The sequence below is a fragment of the Pagrus pagrus genome (assembly GCF_965226575.1).
Source record: "Pagrus pagrus genome assembly, chromosome: 11".
NCBI classification, from domain to species: domain Eukaryota; kingdom Metazoa; phylum Chordata; class Actinopteri; order Spariformes; family Sparidae; genus Pagrus; species Pagrus pagrus.
The window spans coordinates 16,102,788-16,124,301 of NC_140195.1; the positions used below are offsets into that span (position 1 = coordinate 16,102,788).

Sequence of the window (21,514 nt, forward strand, 5' to 3'; positions counted from 1 at the left end):
GATGGTCGTATTCAAAGCAATTTAGAATAAGTGCACATATACAATAAACTTAAATTAGATCGAAAGGAGAGTGAGGATTAATATATGACTATAGAATAGAAAAAATGACTCACAAGTGGAGGTGTAGAGGGAACTTTAGTATGTCTGATAAAGACAGCGAAGTGCTTCTTAGCAGTTTTGTTTATAAATAGTGAATTTGCAGATTATACTGTATTCAAAATAGGGGGGAAAAATATTAACCTTAATGAACTGCTGTTCGTCCACAGCCAATCGGATTTGTAAGAAAGGCTACAGACGCTGTATGAATGGCCGCTGTATCGGCCACCAGTTCTGGTGTGATGGCACGGATGACTGTGGTGACCACTCGGATGAACTGCCCTGCAACAGTAAGTCATTTAGGTCCATTTTATTGCTGCAACTAATTGAAAAAAAACATTAGTTAAGCTTTTGATGGATGCAAAAACAGAAACCATGTCCACCATGTTTCCCTGGTATCAGATTTGGCACAGCTTTACCTGTTCTGTTTGTGCTTACCTGATCAAACAGCCTCATTTGCACATTTTAATGACACTTTTACTGGATTAGTGATGACTGGGCTATAAGAATCTTCTCTATTAAGCTTGTTTCTTATTAGGTTTTGGTCAACCTAAAGAAATGCTGTGTGACAGACACATATTAAAGTACTAATAAAGTTGACTTACGGGGAGGTTTTATTTTCTTGTGAGAATGTACTTGCTCACCATTTATGAAATCTCCTGTGCGTCCTGCAGTGACCCTGTGCAAACCGGGAGAGTATCAGTGCAAAGATGGCAGCTGTATCTCCAACTACAGCCGCTGTGACCAGGTGGTCAACTGTGAGGATGCTGGTGATGAGATGAACTGTCGTAAGTAATCTATCATAATATTTAGGGATATTTAAGTGGAAAGCGGGCTTAAGAAGAATGAGATTCACATGAGAAAATGAGCTTATGTTTTCAGAGATAACTTAAGGTTTCTGATTATTTAAAATCTTTTTTCCATTATTTTCAGAACCCACCGATTGCTCCCGTTTCTTCCGCCTGGGAGTGAAAGGAGTGTCCTTCCAGAGCTGTGAGAAAACAACTCTGTGTTATCTGTCCTCCTGGGTTTGTGACGGCAACAACGACTGTGGAGACTTTTCAGATGAGAGAAACTGCCCAGGTTTGGCAACTTGTTTACCCTCTCAAATACCCTAAGCTTTTCTGAAATCGTCAGAGATTCTACATTGTGTTTTTTTTTTTATAATCTCTTGTCTTGCAGATAAAAGGAAGCTAAAATGTCCAGTCAACTTCTTTGCTTGTCCAAGTGGTCGCTGCATTCCTATGAGCTGGACCTGCGATAAGGAGAATGACTGTGAGAACGGAGCTGATGAGACTCACTGTGGTCAGTCTGCTACAGAGTTGTCCTCTAATACCCTTATTTTTATTAAAAACAAAAAGCATAGCAGAAAACCCAGACTGTTTTTCCTTAGGCTTCCCACTGCACATGGAAAAACATGGCTCACGGTTACGGTAAATTGAATAATTTCTCCGAAACGCTGAGCTCTCTTTGTCATTCTTTGCAGACAAATTTTGCACGTCCACCCAGTTTGAATGTGGGAACCATCGCTGCATTTCCTCCCACTGGGTGTGTGACGGCTCTGATGACTGTGGTGATGGTTCTGATGAGGACCAGAAATGCAGTAAGTGACATATTCCTTACACCCACCAGTGTGAAAGTACATTCCTCCCACGCCCAGTTTTTAAGATTTCCTGATGTTATACGATCATGTTACTTTCCCAAAATGTTGCCACAGAATCCAAGACCTGCAGTCCTGAGGCTTTCCAGTGTCCCGGCTCCCACATGTGTGTGCCTCAGCGCTGGAAGTGTGACGGAGACAAGGACTGTCCTGATGGAGCTGATGAGAGTGTCAAGGCTGGCTGCAGTGAGTGAGACAGCTACAACATAAGCCCAAGGAAAATCTGTCTGCTTTGTGTTGTGACTAACATAATAAAATTCCCCAGAAACACTCCAACACAGTTTTATTAACCGCAGCGTGTTCTTTTCCACTTCCAGTGTACACCAACAGCACTTGTGATGTGGAGAATGAGTTCATGTGCCAGAACAGACAGTGTATCCCCAAGCACTTTGTGTGCGACCATGACATCGACTGCTCGGATGGCTCAGATGAATCCCCAGAATGTGGTGAGTTTTTGTGTGATTCTGTAGGAGAGACCGGGAAATAAGTTGAGAAAGAATGTGAATCATGATTACTTTTGTTGAGCTTGATGATAAATATGTTGTTCTGGTGTAGAATACCCAACATGTGGTCCAGATGAGTTCCGATGTGCCAACGGACGTTGCCTCAACCAGAAGAAATGGGAGTGCGACGGAGAGTTTGACTGTCAGGATCGCTCTGACGAGGCTCCCAAGAACCCTCGTTGCACTGACTCAGGTGGGGCTTTTAACAGAGCTGCAACTAAGGATGAATGTCATTATCAATTACTGTGCCAATTACTTCCACAGTTAGTGGTTTAGTAGCTAATTAGACTATAAAATGGACATAAATGACAAAGAAAAGCAGCAAATCCTCACGTTTAAGAAGCTTGAACTAGCAAATTATTGACATTTCTGCTTAAAAAAATGAAACGATAAATAAATTATCAAAATAGTTGGAAATTAATTTTATTTCGATTGACTAATCGATTAATCAACTAATTGCTGCAGGTCGAGGTTGAATCACCATTTTATCTCTTTATAACTTGTCTCTACCAACGTAACGAAACTTTTGTTAAGAAAGCTGCAGCTACATCCTGTTTCAGGGTGACACTAATGTATCCGGCCATTTGTCCATGATTTCAGAGAGGACGTGTAATGAGTCAGCCTTCATGTGCCGTAATGGCAAGTGTTTGAACGAGACTCTGTTGTGTGACCGCAACGATGACTGTGGCGATGGCTCCGATGAACTCAACTGCTTCATCAACGAGTGTCTCAACAGCAAGATGAGTGGCTGCTCGCAGCTCTGCGATGACCTCAAGATTGGCTTCAAGGTAAGACATCTAATTGGAAGTTTTAATGGTTTTTTTCCCCATATTTTTAACTAAAGCAAATCTAATTACTTCATGAACTCACTGATTTTAATTGGTCAACTGCAGCAGTTACCTCACAGACATGTGGTGTGTATGCTACAATATGAGTGGTGAGTCAAGAAGGACCTGAAGTGATCAGGCTTGCGGTTATGTAAAACCAAAAACATGTTTTGTCTCTCTCTCTAGAAAGTAGGAGGCCAATCTTAGAACAGCTTGAACTCTGTGCGAACTCTCATGTTTGTGCTGTTGAGGCCGCGGTCAGAGCTACGTTTGAAGATGATAAAAAGCATATTTGTACACCCAAAGGATTCACTTAAAGCTGGGGCGTGTTTAGGGTTTTGCAGATTAAGTCAGAATCCAGTGTTCACACATTTAATCGTACACAACCTCACCGTCACTAATTTGCTCGGGTGTGTGACTTCCTTTGTGCACATACTGACTGAGTATGCAAATTCCCACATAACAGCCAAGGAGTAGAGTTTGGAAGTGTGAGAGTGTGTTGGAGTTCTTTGAAAACACAGATGTGCTTATGAGAAGTGACAGTTCAAACTGATTTGAACTAGTAATGAATAAGTGTTTCTAGCATGCCTTGTGGTAAGATGATGTTCCTGCCACTTATTTTACAAACACGTTAGATGTCAGCTTATCTTTTACCCGAGCTCTGTCTTGTAGAACGATTTTGCACAAATTAGTTTTGCAGCTATTTTTGCAGCTTTATTTGACAGCAGCAGCTGAATTTCATGTCAGTGTCGAGATTTTAGAAAATCGGAAAATAGGCTTTTCATCACAAGAAAAACCTGAATATCAGGTTGACTGACGGAGGTGTTTGTGACAGGCAGTGGCAGGCTCCTATAATTGGTCCAGACCCAGAAGTGAGAAGTGCCAGAACCTGCATTCTGTGAGATTTTGACATTTCTTCTGTGCTCTTGGCCCCTTCAGTGCAGGTGTCATCCTGGTTTCCAGCTGAAGCGGGATGGGAAGACGTGTGTGGATATAGACGAGTGCACAACTACCTACCCCTGTTCTCAGCGCTGCATCAACACACACGGCAGCTTCCATTGTCTCTGCGTGGATGGCTTCGAACTCAGCCCCAATGACCCCACCATCTGCAAGTCCACATCGGGTAAGGCACGCTCTTGTGTGTTTCGCATTTTGCTCGTTGCTCATTGCCAGATAATCCTGAAGCATATGTTTTCTGTCTGGTGTCTATGTGCAGAAGAGGAGCCCTACCTGATCTTCGCTAACCGGTACTACTTGAGAAAACTCAACCTGGATGGATCCAACTACACTCTGATAAAACAGGTGAGACACACTTGCTCTGATGAAACACAGCAAAGTGAACTTCTTATTGTTAGTGCTCCATACACCTGTTAATACTAATCTCTGTTTCAGGGTCTGAATAATGCAGTGGCGTTGGACTTCCACTATGCAGAGCAGATGATCTACTGGACAGATGTGACCACTCAGGGCAGCATGATCCGACGCATGCGCATGAACGGCAGCAACATGGAGGTCAGTGAAGGAATCAAAAGCCCTTTTATGCAAAGTTGTTGCTCTAAGTCTTTTTTATTGGTATTAAAAGTCACACAAAATGCAGTAAATCACAGATACAGTTGGATAAACAAAATATGTCAACATGGTTCCACACCTGGAAATAATGCATTATCTCTAAAGTGGTCTTCAAAACTTTCTCAATAAATTGTGTCCCTAAATCTTCATTCCACCGATTCCTTCGCAGAGTTGACTGGAAATTTGTTCGATATGTGAAAACCACAGTGTAATTGATTCAGCCAACACATTAACCAAAATAAATACCAGTACTTTAACTATTACTTTTTATGAAAACTGTATTAGTGTCTGACTGGAAAGTTAAAAATCGTCTGACACTGCATAAAACCTGTCCTGGCAGGTTTTGCACCGGACCTCCCTGAGCAACCCAGATGGCCTGGCAGTGGATTGGGTTGGCGGGAACTTGTACTGGTGTGACAAAGGCCGGGACACCATCGAGGTGTCAAAACTCAATGGCGCCTACCGGACTGTGTTGGTAAACAGCGGCCTGAGGGAACCTCGTGCTGTGGCCCTGGATGTCCGCTATGGGTGAGAAACACATTCTGATGCGGTTATCGTAACTGCTTAGAGCTATATTTTGAATTTAAATTTCATTAAGATTCACCAACTGTGACTGTACAACTATCTTTACCCCCCGCTGGTTAGGTACCTGTACTGGTCCGACTGGGGCGACAACCCTCACATTGGGAGAATCGGGATGGATGGCACCAACAGAAGCGTCATCGTAGAGGATAAGATCACATGGCCCAATGGACTAACCCTGGACTTCATCAATGACCGTATATACTGGGCTGATGCCAGGGAGGACTACATTGAGTTTGCCAGCCTGGATGGCACCAACAGACACACAGGTAACAGACCAGTACACACTCAGACACAGATGCCTCTGTCTTTATGCTTTTACACACTTTTTCTAACTCATCTATGAAAGTGTGGGACTCCAGTTGCATATATTTGTCTAATATATTGTATTTCAGGAAGCTGTTAAATTACACGTAGCTGCAACTTAAACTAGACATAGACAGAAATAGACAGAAGATGCACTCAAAGTGTAAATTTTGAAACCTTTGTGATTCAGTTTGGTGGAGAACTGGAAGCTTTAAGTGGTAAGTCTAAACATAGGAAATGATTAATGACAAACCACACTGGCAGTGAAACAAGGAAGTGAAGAAACTGAATATTTAGCACAGTAGCTTCACTAAAGTTTGCAGGGTGACAGGCTGATGGGCTGCGTACATACACACACTTGTTTGGGAGCCACCAAGTGTAATCAGGCAGGTCAGATGGTTGTCCACTGGGCTGGAGTCCTGCAGCACAGGCTCCGGGGACAGAAACCCTGAATAGGGGAGATTGTTCTGATCAGCGAGGCCTCTAGCATGTTATGACGTCTGCATAGCACTCTGTTGTTTAGTATGCTCGCTACAATAGTTGATATTGTCAGCCAGCCAGGCGTGCAGAGGAATTCTGGAGCGCAGCAGGCGTTTGTTTTGAAATATCTCACATTCGCTCAGCTCTGCTCAGCACATACAGATAACTATGGCATCCCAACATTCCTTGGATTAACATAATGTAAATATAATGTGGGTGAATGGATAATTACACAATGAGTGCCCTACAACTTTTGAGCATGCAGTGTTTTATCCAACACTAAGGAGGGAAACTATTTATTTCTACTAGGTTACAATTCATAATAGACCACCTGACAGTGTCATATTAGCTTGGTGGTCTTAGTCCACAAGTAGTGTGTCCAGGGAGTTATTCACCCATCCTTTGATACACACACATGCACCAGTGTGGCCTTGTGTGTGTTTGCGGAACAAGATTTGGTCTGTTTGTACTCAGATAAAGATTGACCAAAGGGAGCTTCGTGTTAATCTGACTAATATCAGAGTTCAACCTGATGTTGTAAAACTTCTGCTGTCACATGACGACAAACATTTTAGTTATAATGCACCTCTCTCCTCATAATCCATACATGGTCAACTAAAGACGAGGTGTTTTTCACTACATGTGTGACTCATGTATGTTTCTATGTGCTCGATGTATTTGAGTTGCTGTTTTACAACGGAAACTGATGGTGTGTTTCCATAACGCACCAGCCTCAAATACTGAGAGCAAACACATGAAACGAAGTATATGGGAGCAGAAAAAGTGCAATTAGAGTGTAAAGCCTAATGAGGCGTAAACCGTTACGTAACATACAGATATAGTGGAGCCACTGCAGCTGTGGACCCCACCCACCCTCTGTTTCACATTAACAGTGCAAGACGGTTCTCTTTGGGATGCAGCAGCGTCTCTGCAGCAAGACTAAGAAAAGTTTGATTACCAAAATCATAAAGTTGTCTTATTATTAGTATGGTTCCCATTGGTCATTGCATTTCTAGAACAAGGGAATAATGGAAAAAGTCAAGTCCCTCTGTTTGTAACATTTTTAAGCTGAAAAATATTTAAATGAATTGCACTCATTAATTGTATAAATGAATTATTCAGGATCGTGTTGGAAGATTTACTGTACTTGACCACTTATTCAGTTGTTTTCTGTGTGATTTAATGTTCGTCTGGTGCTTCACAGTTCTCAGCCAGGACATCCCCCACATCTTTGCCATGACTCTGTTTGAGGAGTACATCTACTGGACCGACTGGGAGACAAAGTCCATCAACAGGGCTCATAAAAGTCTTGGCACTAATAAGTCCACCCTGATCAGCACCCTGCATCGGCCCATGGACATCCACATTTACCATCCCTACCGCCAGCCCGAGGGTAAGAGGATGCACTGTAGAGGCAACCATATAGAAATAGATGTTTACGGGTTTGGGAATTGTGAAAAGTGAGCAAAGCATTAAACAAACAAACAAACAAAATGTCTCACACACTGCAGGGCTTCAGTATCAACTCATTTTATATACCAAAGTAGTGACGGTTCAAGCAAGACTCGTACATTTTGGTGCATTAAATAAGTGGATATTGGAGCCGTGCAGTGTGCGAGCCCTGTATTTTTGTTTCATATATTTGTTTCTGTGAAATAAAATCTGCTGTTGACTTTGTGTAAAAACAAAAAAATGAGAACAAATGAAGCCAAATTTTTTGTTTTGTATTAAGTTGAGTTACAAAAGGAGAAACAGTAGAAAGACATGTTTTAACAATTAACTTTTTTTTCCCCAAATTCCCAAATGATATGACAAACAGATTTGACCTGTTTGATATAATGGACACCATCTAGTCCAAGACAGAAGATTTGAATAAGCATTAAATTTGTCGAGGTGTAGAATTCCCTTAATTTAATTGTACTCCCACAAGCGTATTCTTTTTTTCACTCACATTACACACAGGTACACACACACACCACTACTAGTTCACATCTATACTTTTTTGGTCCGAGCGGGACTTGAACCAGCCTCCTTCGAGTCTCCAAGCCAAGTCCCCACGGACTGAGCTATTGCTGCTCCGTTATATGTATTGAAATTGTGCACTGTCTCAAACACGTTGTAATTGTTCCTACTTTATTCCAGGTAACATAAAACCCCAGCTGAAAAACATAACAAAGCATTTAGAGGTTATAACATTTCCCCACTATTTGTCTCTCTCAGTGCTCAACCACCCGTGCCAGACGAACAATGGCGGCTGCAGCAACCTGTGCCTCCTCTCTCCTGGAGGAGGATACAAGTGTGCCTGTCCCACCAACTTCTACCTGGCCAGTGATCAACGCACCTGCATGTCCAACTGTACAGCCAGCCAGGTAAACAGGCTGTGCAAACAACCCCATCAATGCAAATACGACTGAATGACTCCTGTTGATAAGTGGATTTTCATCTCTCCGTGCCTTGTTTGGTGAACTGCTTACGCCTGTTGATTGTCTATTGACAGCTGGCTGTCTGCCCGGTGCTACAGTAGCGAGCTCCTGCTTTTGTTAACAGCGTTGAAGCAGAGGAGCTCTGGTGTTATGCCCCATCATTAATCTGTCTAAGTGATCAATTTCCCTCTTCCTGCTGTAGTTTGTGTGCAAGAACGACAAGTGCATTCCTTTCTGGTGGAAATGTGACACGGAGGACGACTGCGGTGACCGGTCGGACGAGCCGGCAGACTGCCGTGAGTGTCTGAGAAAGATAATAATACGATCATGTGTCACATTCATGTAACCTACATGTACAGAATCCTGACAAACTGTCACTCTTATTTTTAAACGACAGCTGAGTTCAAATGCAGGCCGGGGCAGTTTCAGTGTGGCACAGGCATCTGCACCAACCCTGCCTACATCTGCGATGGAGACAATGACTGCCAGGACAACTCGGATGAGGCCAACTGCGGTATGTCTCCTTATAAAGGGACAGTTCATTACAAAATCAATACATCTTACCTGAAATGCTACGTATCCATTTAGATTGTTTAGTGTCTGTTGCTGAGCTTTGGAGATATCGGCTGGAGAGTGTTTTTCGAGTGTTTTTTATTTTGGGCTGGACTGTTCCTTTTAATCTAGTTCATCCCCAAATAATCATCTTACGCATTTAATAATTTGCGTCCTACTTGCGTCTTTTTTATTTCTTGTATACCCCCATCACCATTTTGTCGTTCATGAAATGAAGCATTAAATCTGTTTGTTTCTTTGTTTCTCTGCCTGTGTAACTGCACCACAGATATTCACGTATGCCTGCCCAGCCAGTTCAAATGTTCCCACCCAAGCCGCTGCATCCCAGGCATCTTCCGCTGTAACGGCCAGGACAACTGTGGAGAAGGAGAGGACGAGAAGGACTGCCGTGAGTAGAAGTGCCAGCTCTGATGTGCTCTTCTTGCACTTTGAGGTTTACTTTCAGAGAGTAACTATAAATCTTTCATTCCCTCCCATAGCTGAGGTCACCTGTGCGCCCACCCAGTTCCAGTGTGCCATCACCAAACGCTGCATACCTCGTGTCTGGGTGTGTGACCGCGATAATGACTGTGTGGACGGATCAGATGAACCTGCCAACTGCAGTAAGACCATTTTACTTTGTTTTGTTTTTCTTTTTTCTGAGGCATCCTTATCAGTACTTAAATGTAACCATCCCCTGAATGTTTCCCTCTCCAGCCCAGATGACTTGTGGCGTGGACGAGTTCCGCTGCAAAGACTCTGGACGCTGCATCCCGGCTCGCTGGAAGTGTGATGGCGAGGACGACTGTGGCGATGCGTCAGATGAACCAAAAGAGGAGTGTGGTAAGAATAATCGAGACATTTGTGGCACTGATGTTAGGATGTAGTTCTTTCTGTTTTTATTTTATTGACAGTAATGTCTTCTTCCATTTGTACAGCTGAGAGGACATGTGAGCCGTACCAGTTCAGGTGTAAGAACAACCGCTGCGTGCCGGGCCGCTGGCAGTGCGACTACGACAACGACTGTGGGGACAACTCAGACGAAGACAAGTGCAGTAGGTGTCACTTTCAGCTCGGAGACGATACCTTCACACTGTCAACATCTGTTGTCTCACCTCGTCCAGTGTCACTTACACTCATGCTCTTTCCTTGTCCACTGGTAACATACTTACTTTGCACCTTAAATACTAAGTCACTTGTTCAGCACTAACATCCGTTCACTGTCATTTCTGATGCATCTCACCTCATCTGATGTTCGTTTCATTTCATACTGTCCTGTTGGCATGAGCCAGAGGTAAGTAACTCCACCTTCATATGCGAACTGCTGTGTGTCCACTCTCATGCTCGTGTCTGACTGTGTTCCCCACCCACCTGTGAGAGTCTGCAAGCTGAGCTCTGAATACATTCATTGTTGTACTGTTTCCCTTTTGCCACCAGATGCCACTGCATGAGACGAATTTTGATTACTTACCGCAGATATAACACGCACAAACATATATAAAACACATAATAAAATACATCAAAATAACATTGAGACTAATTGAACAGCTTCCTGCAGTCATCTTCTGTGGTTGTTTCCTTGTCCTGTGTCCTTGTCCTGCTGAAGGCTAACGGAGCCATGTAGCTCACTGTTAACTGGACTTGTTGTAACTGACATGAACCTCGCCTGTCTTCTCCCGCAGTGCCTCGACAATGTTCAGAAAGCGAGTTTGCCTGCACGAACGGCCGCTGTATTGCTGGGAGGTGGAAGTGCGATGGAGACCATGACTGTGCTGATGGATCTGATGAGGTGCGGGAACTTAATATTTGGGTGTCCTTGAAATAAAATGTTGTATTGATTTTCAAAGAAAGTTAAATTGTATGTGTGTAGTATTAAATTTTGAGTTTATAAGCTGATCCTCTGATGTTTCTTCAGCATGGCTGTGATCTGAAGTGTGACAACGACCAGTTCCAGTGTAAGAACGGACACTGTATCCCAATCCGCTGGCGGTGTGATGCCGACCCCGACTGCATGGACGGCAGCGATGAGGAGAATTGTGGCAGTGCTGGTAAGTGTATGTTTGTGTCTGTAAATGCTGAATTTAATTGTCTTTACTACCATTATATTATTATTGTCTTATGTTATTATAATGAGAAAGAAATATGTGACTACAAATGCTCACACAATTTGCCAGTTGTGCCAAAATACACAAAATGCAAAATGGCATGAAAAGAGGCATCATATTTCATGCAAACCACACCAGAAGTAAAAATCTCTAACTGTTTCTCCCTGGTCTCCTCAGCTGGGCGTCACTGCCCTGTGGATGAGTTCCAGTGTAACAACACTTTGTGTAAACCCCTCGCCTGGAAGTGTGACGGGGAGGACGACTGTGGGGACAACTCTGATGAGAATCCTGAAGAGTGCAGTGAGTGCAGCCTTGTGGATCACACACATGTTGAATGTCTGTCAGCCTTCATTTGTCCTGACCTATTTTGTGTCGGTTTTGTCTCCTTTATCTTGTTCCCTCTTAGGGAAGTTCCAGTGTCCTCCCACCAGAGCTTTCCGCTGCCATAACGACCGCGTGTGTCTGCAAGTGTCAAAGAGGTGCGATGGTGTCAACAACTGCGGCGACAACTCTGATGAACTGAACTGCCGTGAGTTTTTGAGTCGTTCAAATCACTGTGAAATCACCTCCTTCCGCAACTTTGATGAAAGAGATGCTGACCTGTGTTAATGTGTGTGTGTCTACAGAGACCCCTCCAGCTGTTCCCACATGCGAGAAGGACGAGTTCCTGTGTGCCAATAACAGATGCATCAGCTCCACTCTGCGCTGTAACTTCTTCAACGACTGCGAGGACTACGGCTCTGACGAGATCAACTGCAAGACAGGTGCCTCTTGTCAAAACTCATTTCTATGTATTACAGCTAATCAGAGCACTGAGGTTTCAAATGTTCGAATCCACTGACTTGACTTATCTGCGTGCTCATGTTCAGACACCAAACTAAACGACTGCAGGAGTAACAGGACTCAGTGTGGTGATGGAGACGAGGCCCACTGTTTAACCAACGGCACAGACTCCTTCTGCTCCTGCAAACCAGGCTTCCAGAAGACCGGACACCGCACCTGTGGAGGTACACACGCACAAACTGCACCTGTCATGACAAGCTCACTTGGATGTTTACTCTTTGAAGGCGAGGATCTGGATTATAATATTTTCTTATATCAAACATTGCCTGTCCATTTTTCAGATAAGAATGAGTGCCTGCAGTTCGGAGTGTGTTCCCACATCTGCAACAACACCAAAGGCTCCTACAAATGCAGCTGCCACAAGTACTTCACCAGGATCAATGAGACCTGCAAGGCTGACAGTGAGGACCAGAGCTGCATCTGTTTTATACACAGCTCATCTTTTTTAAAACTCTGATAACAATCACGCGTTTGTCTCTTTTCCTTCCAGACATGAACAGCAGTCGACAGATTCTCTACATAGCCGATGACAATGAAATCCGCAGCCTGGACCCTGGCATGCCTAACTGGCGCTATGAGCAGACCTTCCAGGGCGACGCCAGTGTGCGTATCGATGCGATGGACCTGCACATCAAGACCAACCGCATCTTCTGGACCAACTGGCACACAGGCCGTATCTCCTCCTACGAGCTTCCAGGACCGACAACGTCGTCAACCTCCTCCAACTCTCATCGCAACAAACGGCAGAGTGAGGGCAGGATCACAAACCTGCAGGTAATGCTGGTCAAACACAAACTCTATTGTACTATTACAAACACATGAACATCCTGTAAATGCCTCTCTGCTTGTATCCAGATCAAAGAGCTGAAGATGCCTCGTGGTATTGCTGTGGACTGGGTGGCTGGTAACTTGTACTGGACCGACTCTGGTCGAGATGTCATCGAAGTGGCTCAGATGTCAGGCCAGCATTGCAAGACGCTCATCTCTGGCATGATAGACGAGCCATATGCCATCGTAGTGGATCCACAGAGAGGGTACGAAAGAGTGCAACAATCATATGACAATCCTTCAGCCTCTTTTTGTGTTTTAACCTTGGTCTAAAGACCTGCGAAGATTAGGCAAATTTGTCCTTGACATTTTTTTCACTGTCTGTCCGTCTGTTGTTCGTTCGTCTGTTTAACATCTTCTTCTTCTTCTGTAACTCCATGTTGATTTGTCCAAGCACAAATAACTAATGGGTTGCAGATATTTGAAAATGGTGGCTGAAATGAAATGCTGCAAGTATGTGACCAATCAGAAACTTTCAACACTGCAAGCCCAAAGTTACATCCAGCCAATCAAAGACTTTCTGGGGCATAAAATAATGTTACCTGAACTTTTAGAACCTGGTTCCTGCCATGGATAAGACTGAGTTTCTTCAAAAGTTCCTGGGCCGTGGGAAAGTTCCTTTGTTGGAGTAGAAAATGGAGAAAATGTATGATTTCTGCCATTGTATGTTTTGTAATTGTGTATTCCAACTCTGTTTCCCCCTTCAGGACCATGTATTGGGCAGACTGGGGGAACCATCCTAAAATTGAGACAGCTGCCATGGACGGCACTCTGAGACAAACTCTTGTTCATGAGAACATCCAGTGGCCCACAGGTCAGCACTACATGCGATTTATCTTTACCATGATTTCTCCAGGGAAACTAAAGCATGCGTCTTTAACGGCAACTTCCTGCTTCGTGTTCCCAGCTAGACGCAGCCTTTGATTCTAAAAGCTATCATGACTTTATCCGCTTCCTTTCCGTCTCTACAGGTTTGGCTGTGGACTACTTCAATGAGCGTCTTTACTGGGCGGATGCCAAACTCTCAGTGATTGGCAGCGTTCGTCTGGACGGTTCAGATCCTGTCACTTCTGTCACCGGCATCAAGAACAGTTGAGTTCTTTCGACACTCAAAACTGTGTGAAACATGAAAAAAAATCTGGCATTGACATGTTGCCTGTATATTTTTCTCCTCTTAACTTATTTTTTTCCTCCCTCATTTCCAGACCTGCTCCATCCATTCAGCATAGATATCTTTGAGGACTACATATATGGCGTCACTTATATCAATAACATTGTCTTCCGAGTCAACAAGTTTGGCAAAGGCCCCATGGAGAATCTCACCACAGGCATCAACCATGCTACTGACATAGTCCTCTACCACCGTTACAAGCAGCCAGAGAGTGAGTGCTTTTCTACACATCTATGCTGTATTATAAATTATATAATAAAAGATTGATACTCTGCGTCCGTGTATGGATGAAAAATTGCAACACTAAATATTGCAATTCTGTTCTGTATTGATTTTTCCCCCCACTGCTACTAAAAATCATAAAATGCATATAGGTCAAATAAAAGTTTGCATCTACTGAGAGGAAGTAAGGTGTTTTAAAGGTTGGCAGTTTTCTTACATTTCATACAATTTTTCTTATTGGATGTTTTGTCTCTCTGCACCAGTGACCAACCCATGTGACAGGAAGAAGTGTGAGTGGCTGTGTCTGCTCAGCCCCAGTGGACCAGTGTGCACCTGCCCGAACAACTACGTGGCCGACAACGGCACATGCGTGGAGAGACCGGCCCCCACCCAGTCACCATTCTGTAAGTCTGCAGATACACTGCACTGATGCACACATACAGACCACATGCCCCATTTTCACTTTATCAAACCTCTGGGTGGTTTAACATTCATATTCTTCTCCCCTCCACAGCTCCCCCCTCAGGGCCATGTGAAATTCAGTGTCAGAACGGAGGGAGCTGCTTCCTCAACGCCCGTCAGGTGGCCAAGTGTCGCTGCCAGCCCAGCTACACCGGAGAGAGATGTGAGATCAACCAATGCAGGGACTACTGCAAGAACGGAGGCACATGCACTGCTTCACATACAGGTAAGAGCACAACACACCCACTCTACTTTCTGTAGAAAAAAAAAAGGTTAAATTACAAGTAAAATTGTGCATAAAATACATAATCCGGTAAGGAACACAAGTTGTCAAGTTGCTTCAGCCAGTGTGTAAGCAATTGCAGTGTCATTCATATCCTCCATGTGTCCTAGGTGCTCCAACCTGCAGATGTCCGAAGGGCTTCACAGGGCCCAACTGTAACCGCCACACTTGTCAGGACTACTGCCTGAATGGAGGCAACTGCACGGTCAACATGGGCAACCAGCCGACCTGTAGCTGCCCGTCTGAGTACCAGGGAGACCAGTGCCAGTACAGTAAGTGTAAACACTGTCGGATGATTTACTTTACTGTAGTCTTTGGATGATAAAACAATCTGTATGGGCTTCTTTAATATGTGGCCTTTTGTTGCTGTAACACTAAATGTCAAAACATACTTTATTTACAAAAAACGACACCTGTAAGATTGTCACAAAACAATTAAGTTAATTTTGATCTAGAAATGTTTTGGTGATCTAATCTTTGGGACAGTGATTGAATCCTTTCTTTGCACTTCTCGCTTGTCTTCAGGTAAATGTGAAGACTACTGTCAGAACGGTGGAACCTGCTTACAAACCTCTAACGGCACCAAACTCTGTCAGTGCCCCACTCAGTACATCGGACACCAGTGTGAGCTCGACAAATGTCAGTTCTGCGGAACGGGCAAGTGTTTGACGTCACCGTCAGGAGAGGTTTCCTGCAGGTAGGTACACTGGCGAACAACATGGGCTCTTCAGAGGTTACAATGATTGTGATACATGGCCAAAAATGTGTGGACATCAAAACATAGCAGGGAAATTCACGATTATATTAATTTATTTTTTCTCCATATGTGTTTGTGTGTAGCTGTCCCAACGGTCAGACCCAGCCCAGCTGCTTCACCTGTTTGGACTACTGCTCAAACGGACAATGCTCAGTTGACACTCGCACACTGCTGCCTCAGTGCAAGTAAGTGATGAGACATGCATTTATTTACCTACAGAGTGCATATCAATCCCCTTACTTACATGCTGCACATAAATAACAACTTTTATTTTTGCTTGTGTTCAGCAAAGTTGAACCACGATGAGCCAACACTTTTTTTTTATGTATGCATTTTTTTGCATATGTGTTTATTGACTCTCTGTTTGTAATCCACAATCCAGGTTATGATTAGACTGTCTTATGTTTTGTAGAAATTATTTATCAGCCCCAATGTATGATAAAAATGTGAATTACCTAAATATATCTCACTTCAACTGGGATTTTAAGACTTGCGTGGGACAAAATAGAAAAAAGAAAATAATCATAAATACACATTTATTGCTGATAAAAAGGCTACGGATTTTCTTTCTCTCCATGACTTTAATATTATCTATGATACAGATTAGAAGAAAAAGCTTAAACAGATCAGTGAAGAAGACATGGGAAATCTTTCTGTTGACTAAATTAGTTTTTTTTATGCTTCTTTTGTCACCTACAGTTAACACCAATCACTTGTTTTTATCTTTAATAAACTTGGGAGTTGGGTCTGTTCTGTCTGTCCACTTAAGAACAAACTTGCAGTGATTGTTGTAGTATCGGACCACTCCCATCTGCTGCAGAATCAAATCAAAAAGAGATGATTCCAACGATTTCTAGGGAAGGCTGGTCTCATGTATTCCTGCTCCTCAGAGTAGAAATTAGCATTTTGCTCTGTTCCTGCTTGATGGCAGACCAGAACAAGGTCCAGATGGAGCGGGAAGTGAGGAATGATTAAATAAGGAAGTTGAAATGACCACTTGCACACACACTTTTTCATATCTGGCTCGTTGTGTGTCCAGGTGTCCTGTTGGATGGACGGGATACAGATGTGAAGTTGCAGCACCTACAGTCGATTCTTCTTCTTCCGGTGGAAGTAAGTCACACACAGTTCAGAGAGTCTTGTCAGAGAAACATGCACTTTGATCCCGTTTGCTCACGTTGATTTTTGCTCACCCGCAGATACCGCCTCCATCGTCATCCCAGTGCTTCTGCTGCTGCTGCTGGCACTGCTGGTAGTCGGCGCCATCTTGTGGTACAAGAGGAGAATGCGCGGGTGAGTCCTGCTTTCAGACTCTTAAAGACCCAAACTCCCATTTTTCATCTGTTCCTCACACCTTTGCTATCTAGCTCTTCTTTCTCCTCTTAACCTTTGATAACCATCTATTTCCTGTCTCCCAGGTCTCTATGGCCGGGCAAATCTCGTTCTCAGTGCTCGCGGTAACTTCTCAGGGTTACATAATTCACCTGTTGACCCACAAATCCTGTCCCCTCCCTTCCCTAATATTCGTCAGATTGATGCTTTCTGTCAGTCCATTTGTCCATTTCTGTCGGTCGGTGCAGAAATGTGTCCGTTTGTCCTTGCCTGCCATCTCCTGTTTGCCTCCCACGGGGTTTCCCACCCAGCAACACAGGGACCTCTTGACCTCTTATCTGAAGTAGCTTTGCTGGTGATGCGCAAACAATGGAACTGTTTTCGTCCTCCATACCTTTCCTTGTTTACATGTGTAAATGTCAGGCTCACGCTCTGTGCTTGCATCGTAAAATATACAACTGTGCATCTATGAAAATGTTTATATGCTTGCAAACAGCCGAATATTTGCAATGTGAAAATCCAGCATTCTCCACGGCAGACATGCTGCAGTATATTCTCAGGGTCTGATCAAATGGCCTTTTGTCAAAAGCTCATTTGACAGCCTTTTTTAATATATGTTGTCTTGAACGTGTGGATTGTATGTTGCTGGTTTCTGCGTTAAGTTATGATGCTCTTCTAGCCACTGTGTATTGTTTGATTCACGGCTTCTCCCAAAAATAGTTCATGATCTATTTTTTTTTTTAAAATAAGGATCAAAAATGTATTGCTTGGATGGTAAATCAATTTGTCGATCTCTGTCTGTCTGCAGTGCGAAGGGCTTCCAGCACCACCGAATGACAAACGGAGCCATGAATGTTGAGATTGGTAACCCTGCATATAAGATCTATGAAGGAGACCCTGACGATGACGCTGGGGAGCTCCTGGATTCAGACTTTGCTTTGGACCCAGACAAGGTAAAACAGCTAAATGTGCCTGTATATAAAAGGTCTGTTCACCCAAATCACAAAAAACACATCTCACTTGCTCCTACTGTTTAGCCATGCAGACAGTTTTATGTGCTGTAATTTGAGCATTTTTAAAACGTTTGCCACTAACTCAAAACATGGAAGGAGGGGAATTTCATTTGTGTTGCCATTTCTTTGGTAGAGAGTAGTTCCAAGGAAGACTGTCCTCACAAGTTGTTATCAAGAATAACAACAACATTGTTTTTGGAAAGACGCACACACTGCTTTGACGCCAGTTTGTATTGAGGTGGAACAGACATCTCAGATTAGAATATGTCAAAAAATGGTTTCAGTTCCAGCTCAGGGAGAAGATGAAATGAAGAAACCAAACTGAAGCTTATTAAAGGTATAATATGCAACATTCCTGCATTAAAATGTCAAAAGACATACTTACAGCATCCTCAATGTTTCCAATAGGCTTGGGTGAGATCTGAAATTTTAAATCATGTTGATTGGAAGTAAGAAGAGGTTAATATGCTGTTCACTTCGTTACTTCTGTGTTTGCAGCAACAGATACAACAATATAAATGATAAAATAATTTTTAGATTTGAAGGACCAACCAGGTGAGAAATAACACTGTGCAGTTCCTCTCAGGTGAAGAATTGCACAGCTGTTGGATATTCGATATTGTGAAAAATATTGCATAAGACAGCAAATATCCTGATATTCAATTATATCGAATATCGACCCGAGCCTAGTTTCCATCAATGTTCAAACGCAGAGAAATCAACCATTACAGTATGTTTAATTTGGTTGCCTGTCACTTCAACTTCCGAGAGAAACGTTCATACTTTAACAATCACCATCGCTGATGAAAATCTATTTAGTGACTCTAGCAGATGAGGTAAACAATGAAAGAAAACAACTCCCATAATCCTACTTTGTTTTGATTGTGAGACCTCTACTGGCACAAAGTACACGCTGTGCGTTTAAATCAATAAAATAAAATAAAGGAGACACAAAGAAGCGAACAATGAGTTGCAGTGAGGCCTTTGAAGGTGGAGGACTTTTGAAGCCTCGTCACTGGAGCAGTTCATTGAGGCCTGGATTTATTGAAACAAAGAACCAGAACAGACGGGCACAAAGTAAAAAAAACAAACAGCAAATCAACAATCTGCAAAATTTGTAAACTGTCATTTTATTGTTCTGTTCTGTACACGAGACATCAACTGCATGTCTGTCCATCCTGGGAGAGGGATCCCTCCTCTGTGGCTCTTCCTGGGGTTTCTTCCATCTTTTTTTCCCCTGTAGTAAGGGCTTTTTTTTTGTCAATATGGCTTTTTTCCTCACTCGAATTAAAGCTCTAAGGACAGAAGATGTCGTTAAGCCCACTGAGGCAATGTGATTGTGATTTTGGGGTACATAAATAAAACTGATTCGATTTGGAAGGTTCCAGTCATGAGAGGGAAAATGTGTTGTCTTTTAAGAAGGAATGTGTTTTTTATAGTTGGTGTGAACTGACCTTTTTTAAAGCACAGCAGCAGTAAATGTTACTTTCACATTTAGAGAACCTCTGCCCTTCTCAGGCCCTTTAAGTCACCATGTAATTTTCTTTTTCTCCACAGCCCACCAACTTCACCAATCCAGTGTATGCCACCCTGTACATGGGCGCCCACAACAGCCGCAACTCTCTCGCCAGCACGGATGAAAAGAAGGAGCTTCTCTCCCAGGGCGACGAGGACATGAGCGACCCGCTGGCGTAGAGCTCGGCGTGGATTGAACTCTGCCAACAACACTGCCCTGCCATGCCCGACCCAGTGCTGAGCCGGCGAGCTCTCTCATCTTATGCCTTTACCAACTGAAAAGAAAAGCAACAAAAAAAAAGCGAGAACACTGTATAAAATGTATAAAATGAAGGACTACTTTTTTAAGTGATTGCAGTATTATATTTTGTTCTTTCAAAAAATCTGGTGACAAAAAAGGAACCATTTTATAGACATTTATTCAGTTCTTCTTTTTAATTTTGCTCACCTCCTCCTCCTCACAACTCTCCCTCCCCTCTCACGCATATAGCCACTACCTCTGTGCAAATGTAAAAGATAAGAGAGATGCGAATGGCAGTGGAACAATTTTAATTTTTTATTTTTGTATGAATTGTATAGGGGGGAAAAAAAAGAATATTGTTCCATCCTAGAAAACGTTGCCAAGTCTTTGTTGTTCATGAACGAGAGGAGAAGTGTCAGTGCTCACTATGAATGCTTCCTGGATGCTGGTTCGGCTCAGTCTTTCACGTGATGTGTATATGTATGTTTGCTGCTGGAGGTCTGAAGAGGGGCCGAGGCTGGGAGAGAAGTTGTTATACTGCACATGTACACATGGAGGACTCGGCATCGCAGACGGTGTCTGTTCTGTTGTCTCAAAAGAACTACATTCAAGTGATTGTCTTTTACCTCCTTGCACAGACTAAAGTTATATATTTGCATATATATAAACCTATTAACAAAGTGTCTTGAAAATATACCCAGGAATACAAACATCAGTAACAAATAGCAGTCTGTACTTTTTAACAGTTTTTTTTTTTTTTCTTTTTCTTTTAAGTCATTGTACAATACTCTGTCAGCAATGAATGAGTCAGTGGCAGTGTGTGAGTGCGCTGGATGAAGATGATTGTAATAAAGTCCACATTCCAGGATGAAAAGTCTGGGATGGATATATCCGTGGCCTTGGTTTAGCCTACTGCAGGACACTCTGGACAGGACAGGAGCTGGATTTTTGCTCCGTCACTGTTCTAGATAGTTCTTTTTGGGAGTGACGGCAAGCTTCTGTGAATTTTTCCGGTCATCACTGAGAAACAATCTAGCTGAGAATGGTTGCGTTTTAGCTTTTGTTCCATGTCTTCTGATTGTAAATGTACTTTCAGGAAAGGCCAGGGAAGACCGTTTGATGGTACGTACTTCTGTGGGAGAATTTTCCTTTTTTTTTTTTTTTAATTGTATGTAATTACATGGACATGTAATTTAGGTTAAAGCTCATTGTTAAGTGCATTCCCAGGAAGGGAGACTGATCAGCTTCCTGATAAGCATTCCTTTGTTAATTCCTTTGCCTTGCTGCTAACGCTAACCATCTGTCTGTCTGTCAAACTGGATTTTAGTCTTCAAAGTGTCGCTCTCTTTGTGTCTCACTGCTCACCACGCTGCTTTTAACTGAGCTTATCAGCCATATCACTCTGCATGGTGCTCTCTCTCACACACACACACACACACACATACACACACCCATCCTAGAGGAAACTCTCTGGCTTCGCCCCTCACTTGTTAACAGTATTCATCACTTTTGTTTTCTTTTTTTTTTTTTATTTACATCCTGCTCTGTTAGATTTTCACCTGACCATGTAAATTAGAATAATCATTTTTCAGTTGGAGAATTTTCTTTTTGGTGGCAAAAAACCCACATGGATATTTGTGGTTCTGATTGTTTTGTTATGATTCTATTTCTTTTTGATATAAGAAATTAAATGGATTTTTATAGTAGAAATGTACGGAGGCTCTGTCAGTCATTTGGAGAGATG

The 21,514-nt window shown here is 42.9% G+C and overlaps 1 protein-coding gene across 3 annotated transcripts in view; it reads left to right on the plus strand.

The window, feature by feature from the left end:
* The window catches only part of LOC311265525 (low-density lipoprotein receptor-related protein 1-like), an 89,380-nt gene extending 67,896 nt beyond the window's left edge, over nt 1-21,484 (plus strand). For 2 of the 3 annotated variants that reach the window (XM_084367273.1, XM_084367274.1), the window contains exons 47-90: nt 267-386; nt 771-884; nt 1,030-1,179; nt 1,279-1,401; nt 1,583-1,699; nt 1,814-1,942; nt 2,074-2,202; nt 2,312-2,452; nt 2,860-3,047; nt 4,026-4,209; nt 4,303-4,388; nt 4,479-4,598; nt 4,996-5,183; nt 5,301-5,506; nt 7,228-7,416; nt 8,244-8,392; nt 8,649-8,742; nt 8,844-8,960; nt 9,288-9,407; nt 9,499-9,621; nt 9,716-9,841; nt 9,937-10,053; nt 10,681-10,787; nt 10,914-11,046; nt 11,281-11,403; nt 11,510-11,632; nt 11,730-11,867; nt 11,973-12,110; nt 12,228-12,347; nt 12,437-12,720; nt 12,802-12,980; nt 13,482-13,588; nt 13,746-13,865; nt 13,980-14,156; nt 14,431-14,571; nt 14,682-14,855; nt 15,023-15,184; nt 15,438-15,609; nt 15,753-15,854; nt 16,709-16,782; nt 16,869-16,962; nt 17,088-17,126; nt 17,810-17,954; nt 19,572-21,484. In XM_084367273.1, coding sequence (XP_084223399.1) covers nt 267-386; nt 771-884; nt 1,030-1,179; nt 1,279-1,401; nt 1,583-1,699; nt 1,814-1,942; nt 2,074-2,202; nt 2,312-2,452; nt 2,860-3,047; nt 4,026-4,209; nt 4,303-4,388; nt 4,479-4,598; nt 4,996-5,183; nt 5,301-5,506; nt 7,228-7,416; nt 8,244-8,392; nt 8,649-8,742; nt 8,844-8,960; nt 9,288-9,407; nt 9,499-9,621; nt 9,716-9,841; nt 9,937-10,053; nt 10,681-10,787; nt 10,914-11,046; nt 11,281-11,403; nt 11,510-11,632; nt 11,730-11,867; nt 11,973-12,110; nt 12,228-12,347; nt 12,437-12,720; nt 12,802-12,980; nt 13,482-13,588; nt 13,746-13,865; nt 13,980-14,156; nt 14,431-14,571; nt 14,682-14,855; nt 15,023-15,184; nt 15,438-15,609; nt 15,753-15,854; nt 16,709-16,782; nt 16,869-16,962; nt 17,088-17,126; nt 17,810-17,954; nt 19,572-19,709 — 6,020 coding nt within the window. In that variant the 3' untranslated portion in view covers nt 19,710-21,484. The remainder of the gene's footprint in view (nt 1-266; nt 387-770; nt 885-1,029; nt 1,180-1,278; nt 1,402-1,582; nt 1,700-1,813; nt 1,943-2,073; nt 2,203-2,311; nt 2,453-2,859; nt 3,048-4,025; nt 4,210-4,302; nt 4,389-4,478; nt 4,599-4,995; nt 5,184-5,300; nt 5,507-7,227; nt 7,417-8,243; nt 8,393-8,648; nt 8,743-8,843; nt 8,961-9,287; nt 9,408-9,498; nt 9,622-9,715; nt 9,842-9,936; nt 10,054-10,680; nt 10,788-10,913; nt 11,047-11,280; nt 11,404-11,509; nt 11,633-11,729; nt 11,868-11,972; nt 12,111-12,227; nt 12,348-12,436; nt 12,721-12,801; nt 12,981-13,481; nt 13,589-13,745; nt 13,866-13,979; nt 14,157-14,430; nt 14,572-14,681; nt 14,856-15,022; nt 15,185-15,437; nt 15,610-15,752; nt 15,855-16,708; nt 16,783-16,868; nt 16,963-17,087; nt 17,127-17,809; nt 17,955-19,571) is intronic. The other variant, XM_084367275.1, reaches the window with a different exon arrangement.
* Nucleotides 21,485-21,514: the final 30 nt, after the last annotated feature.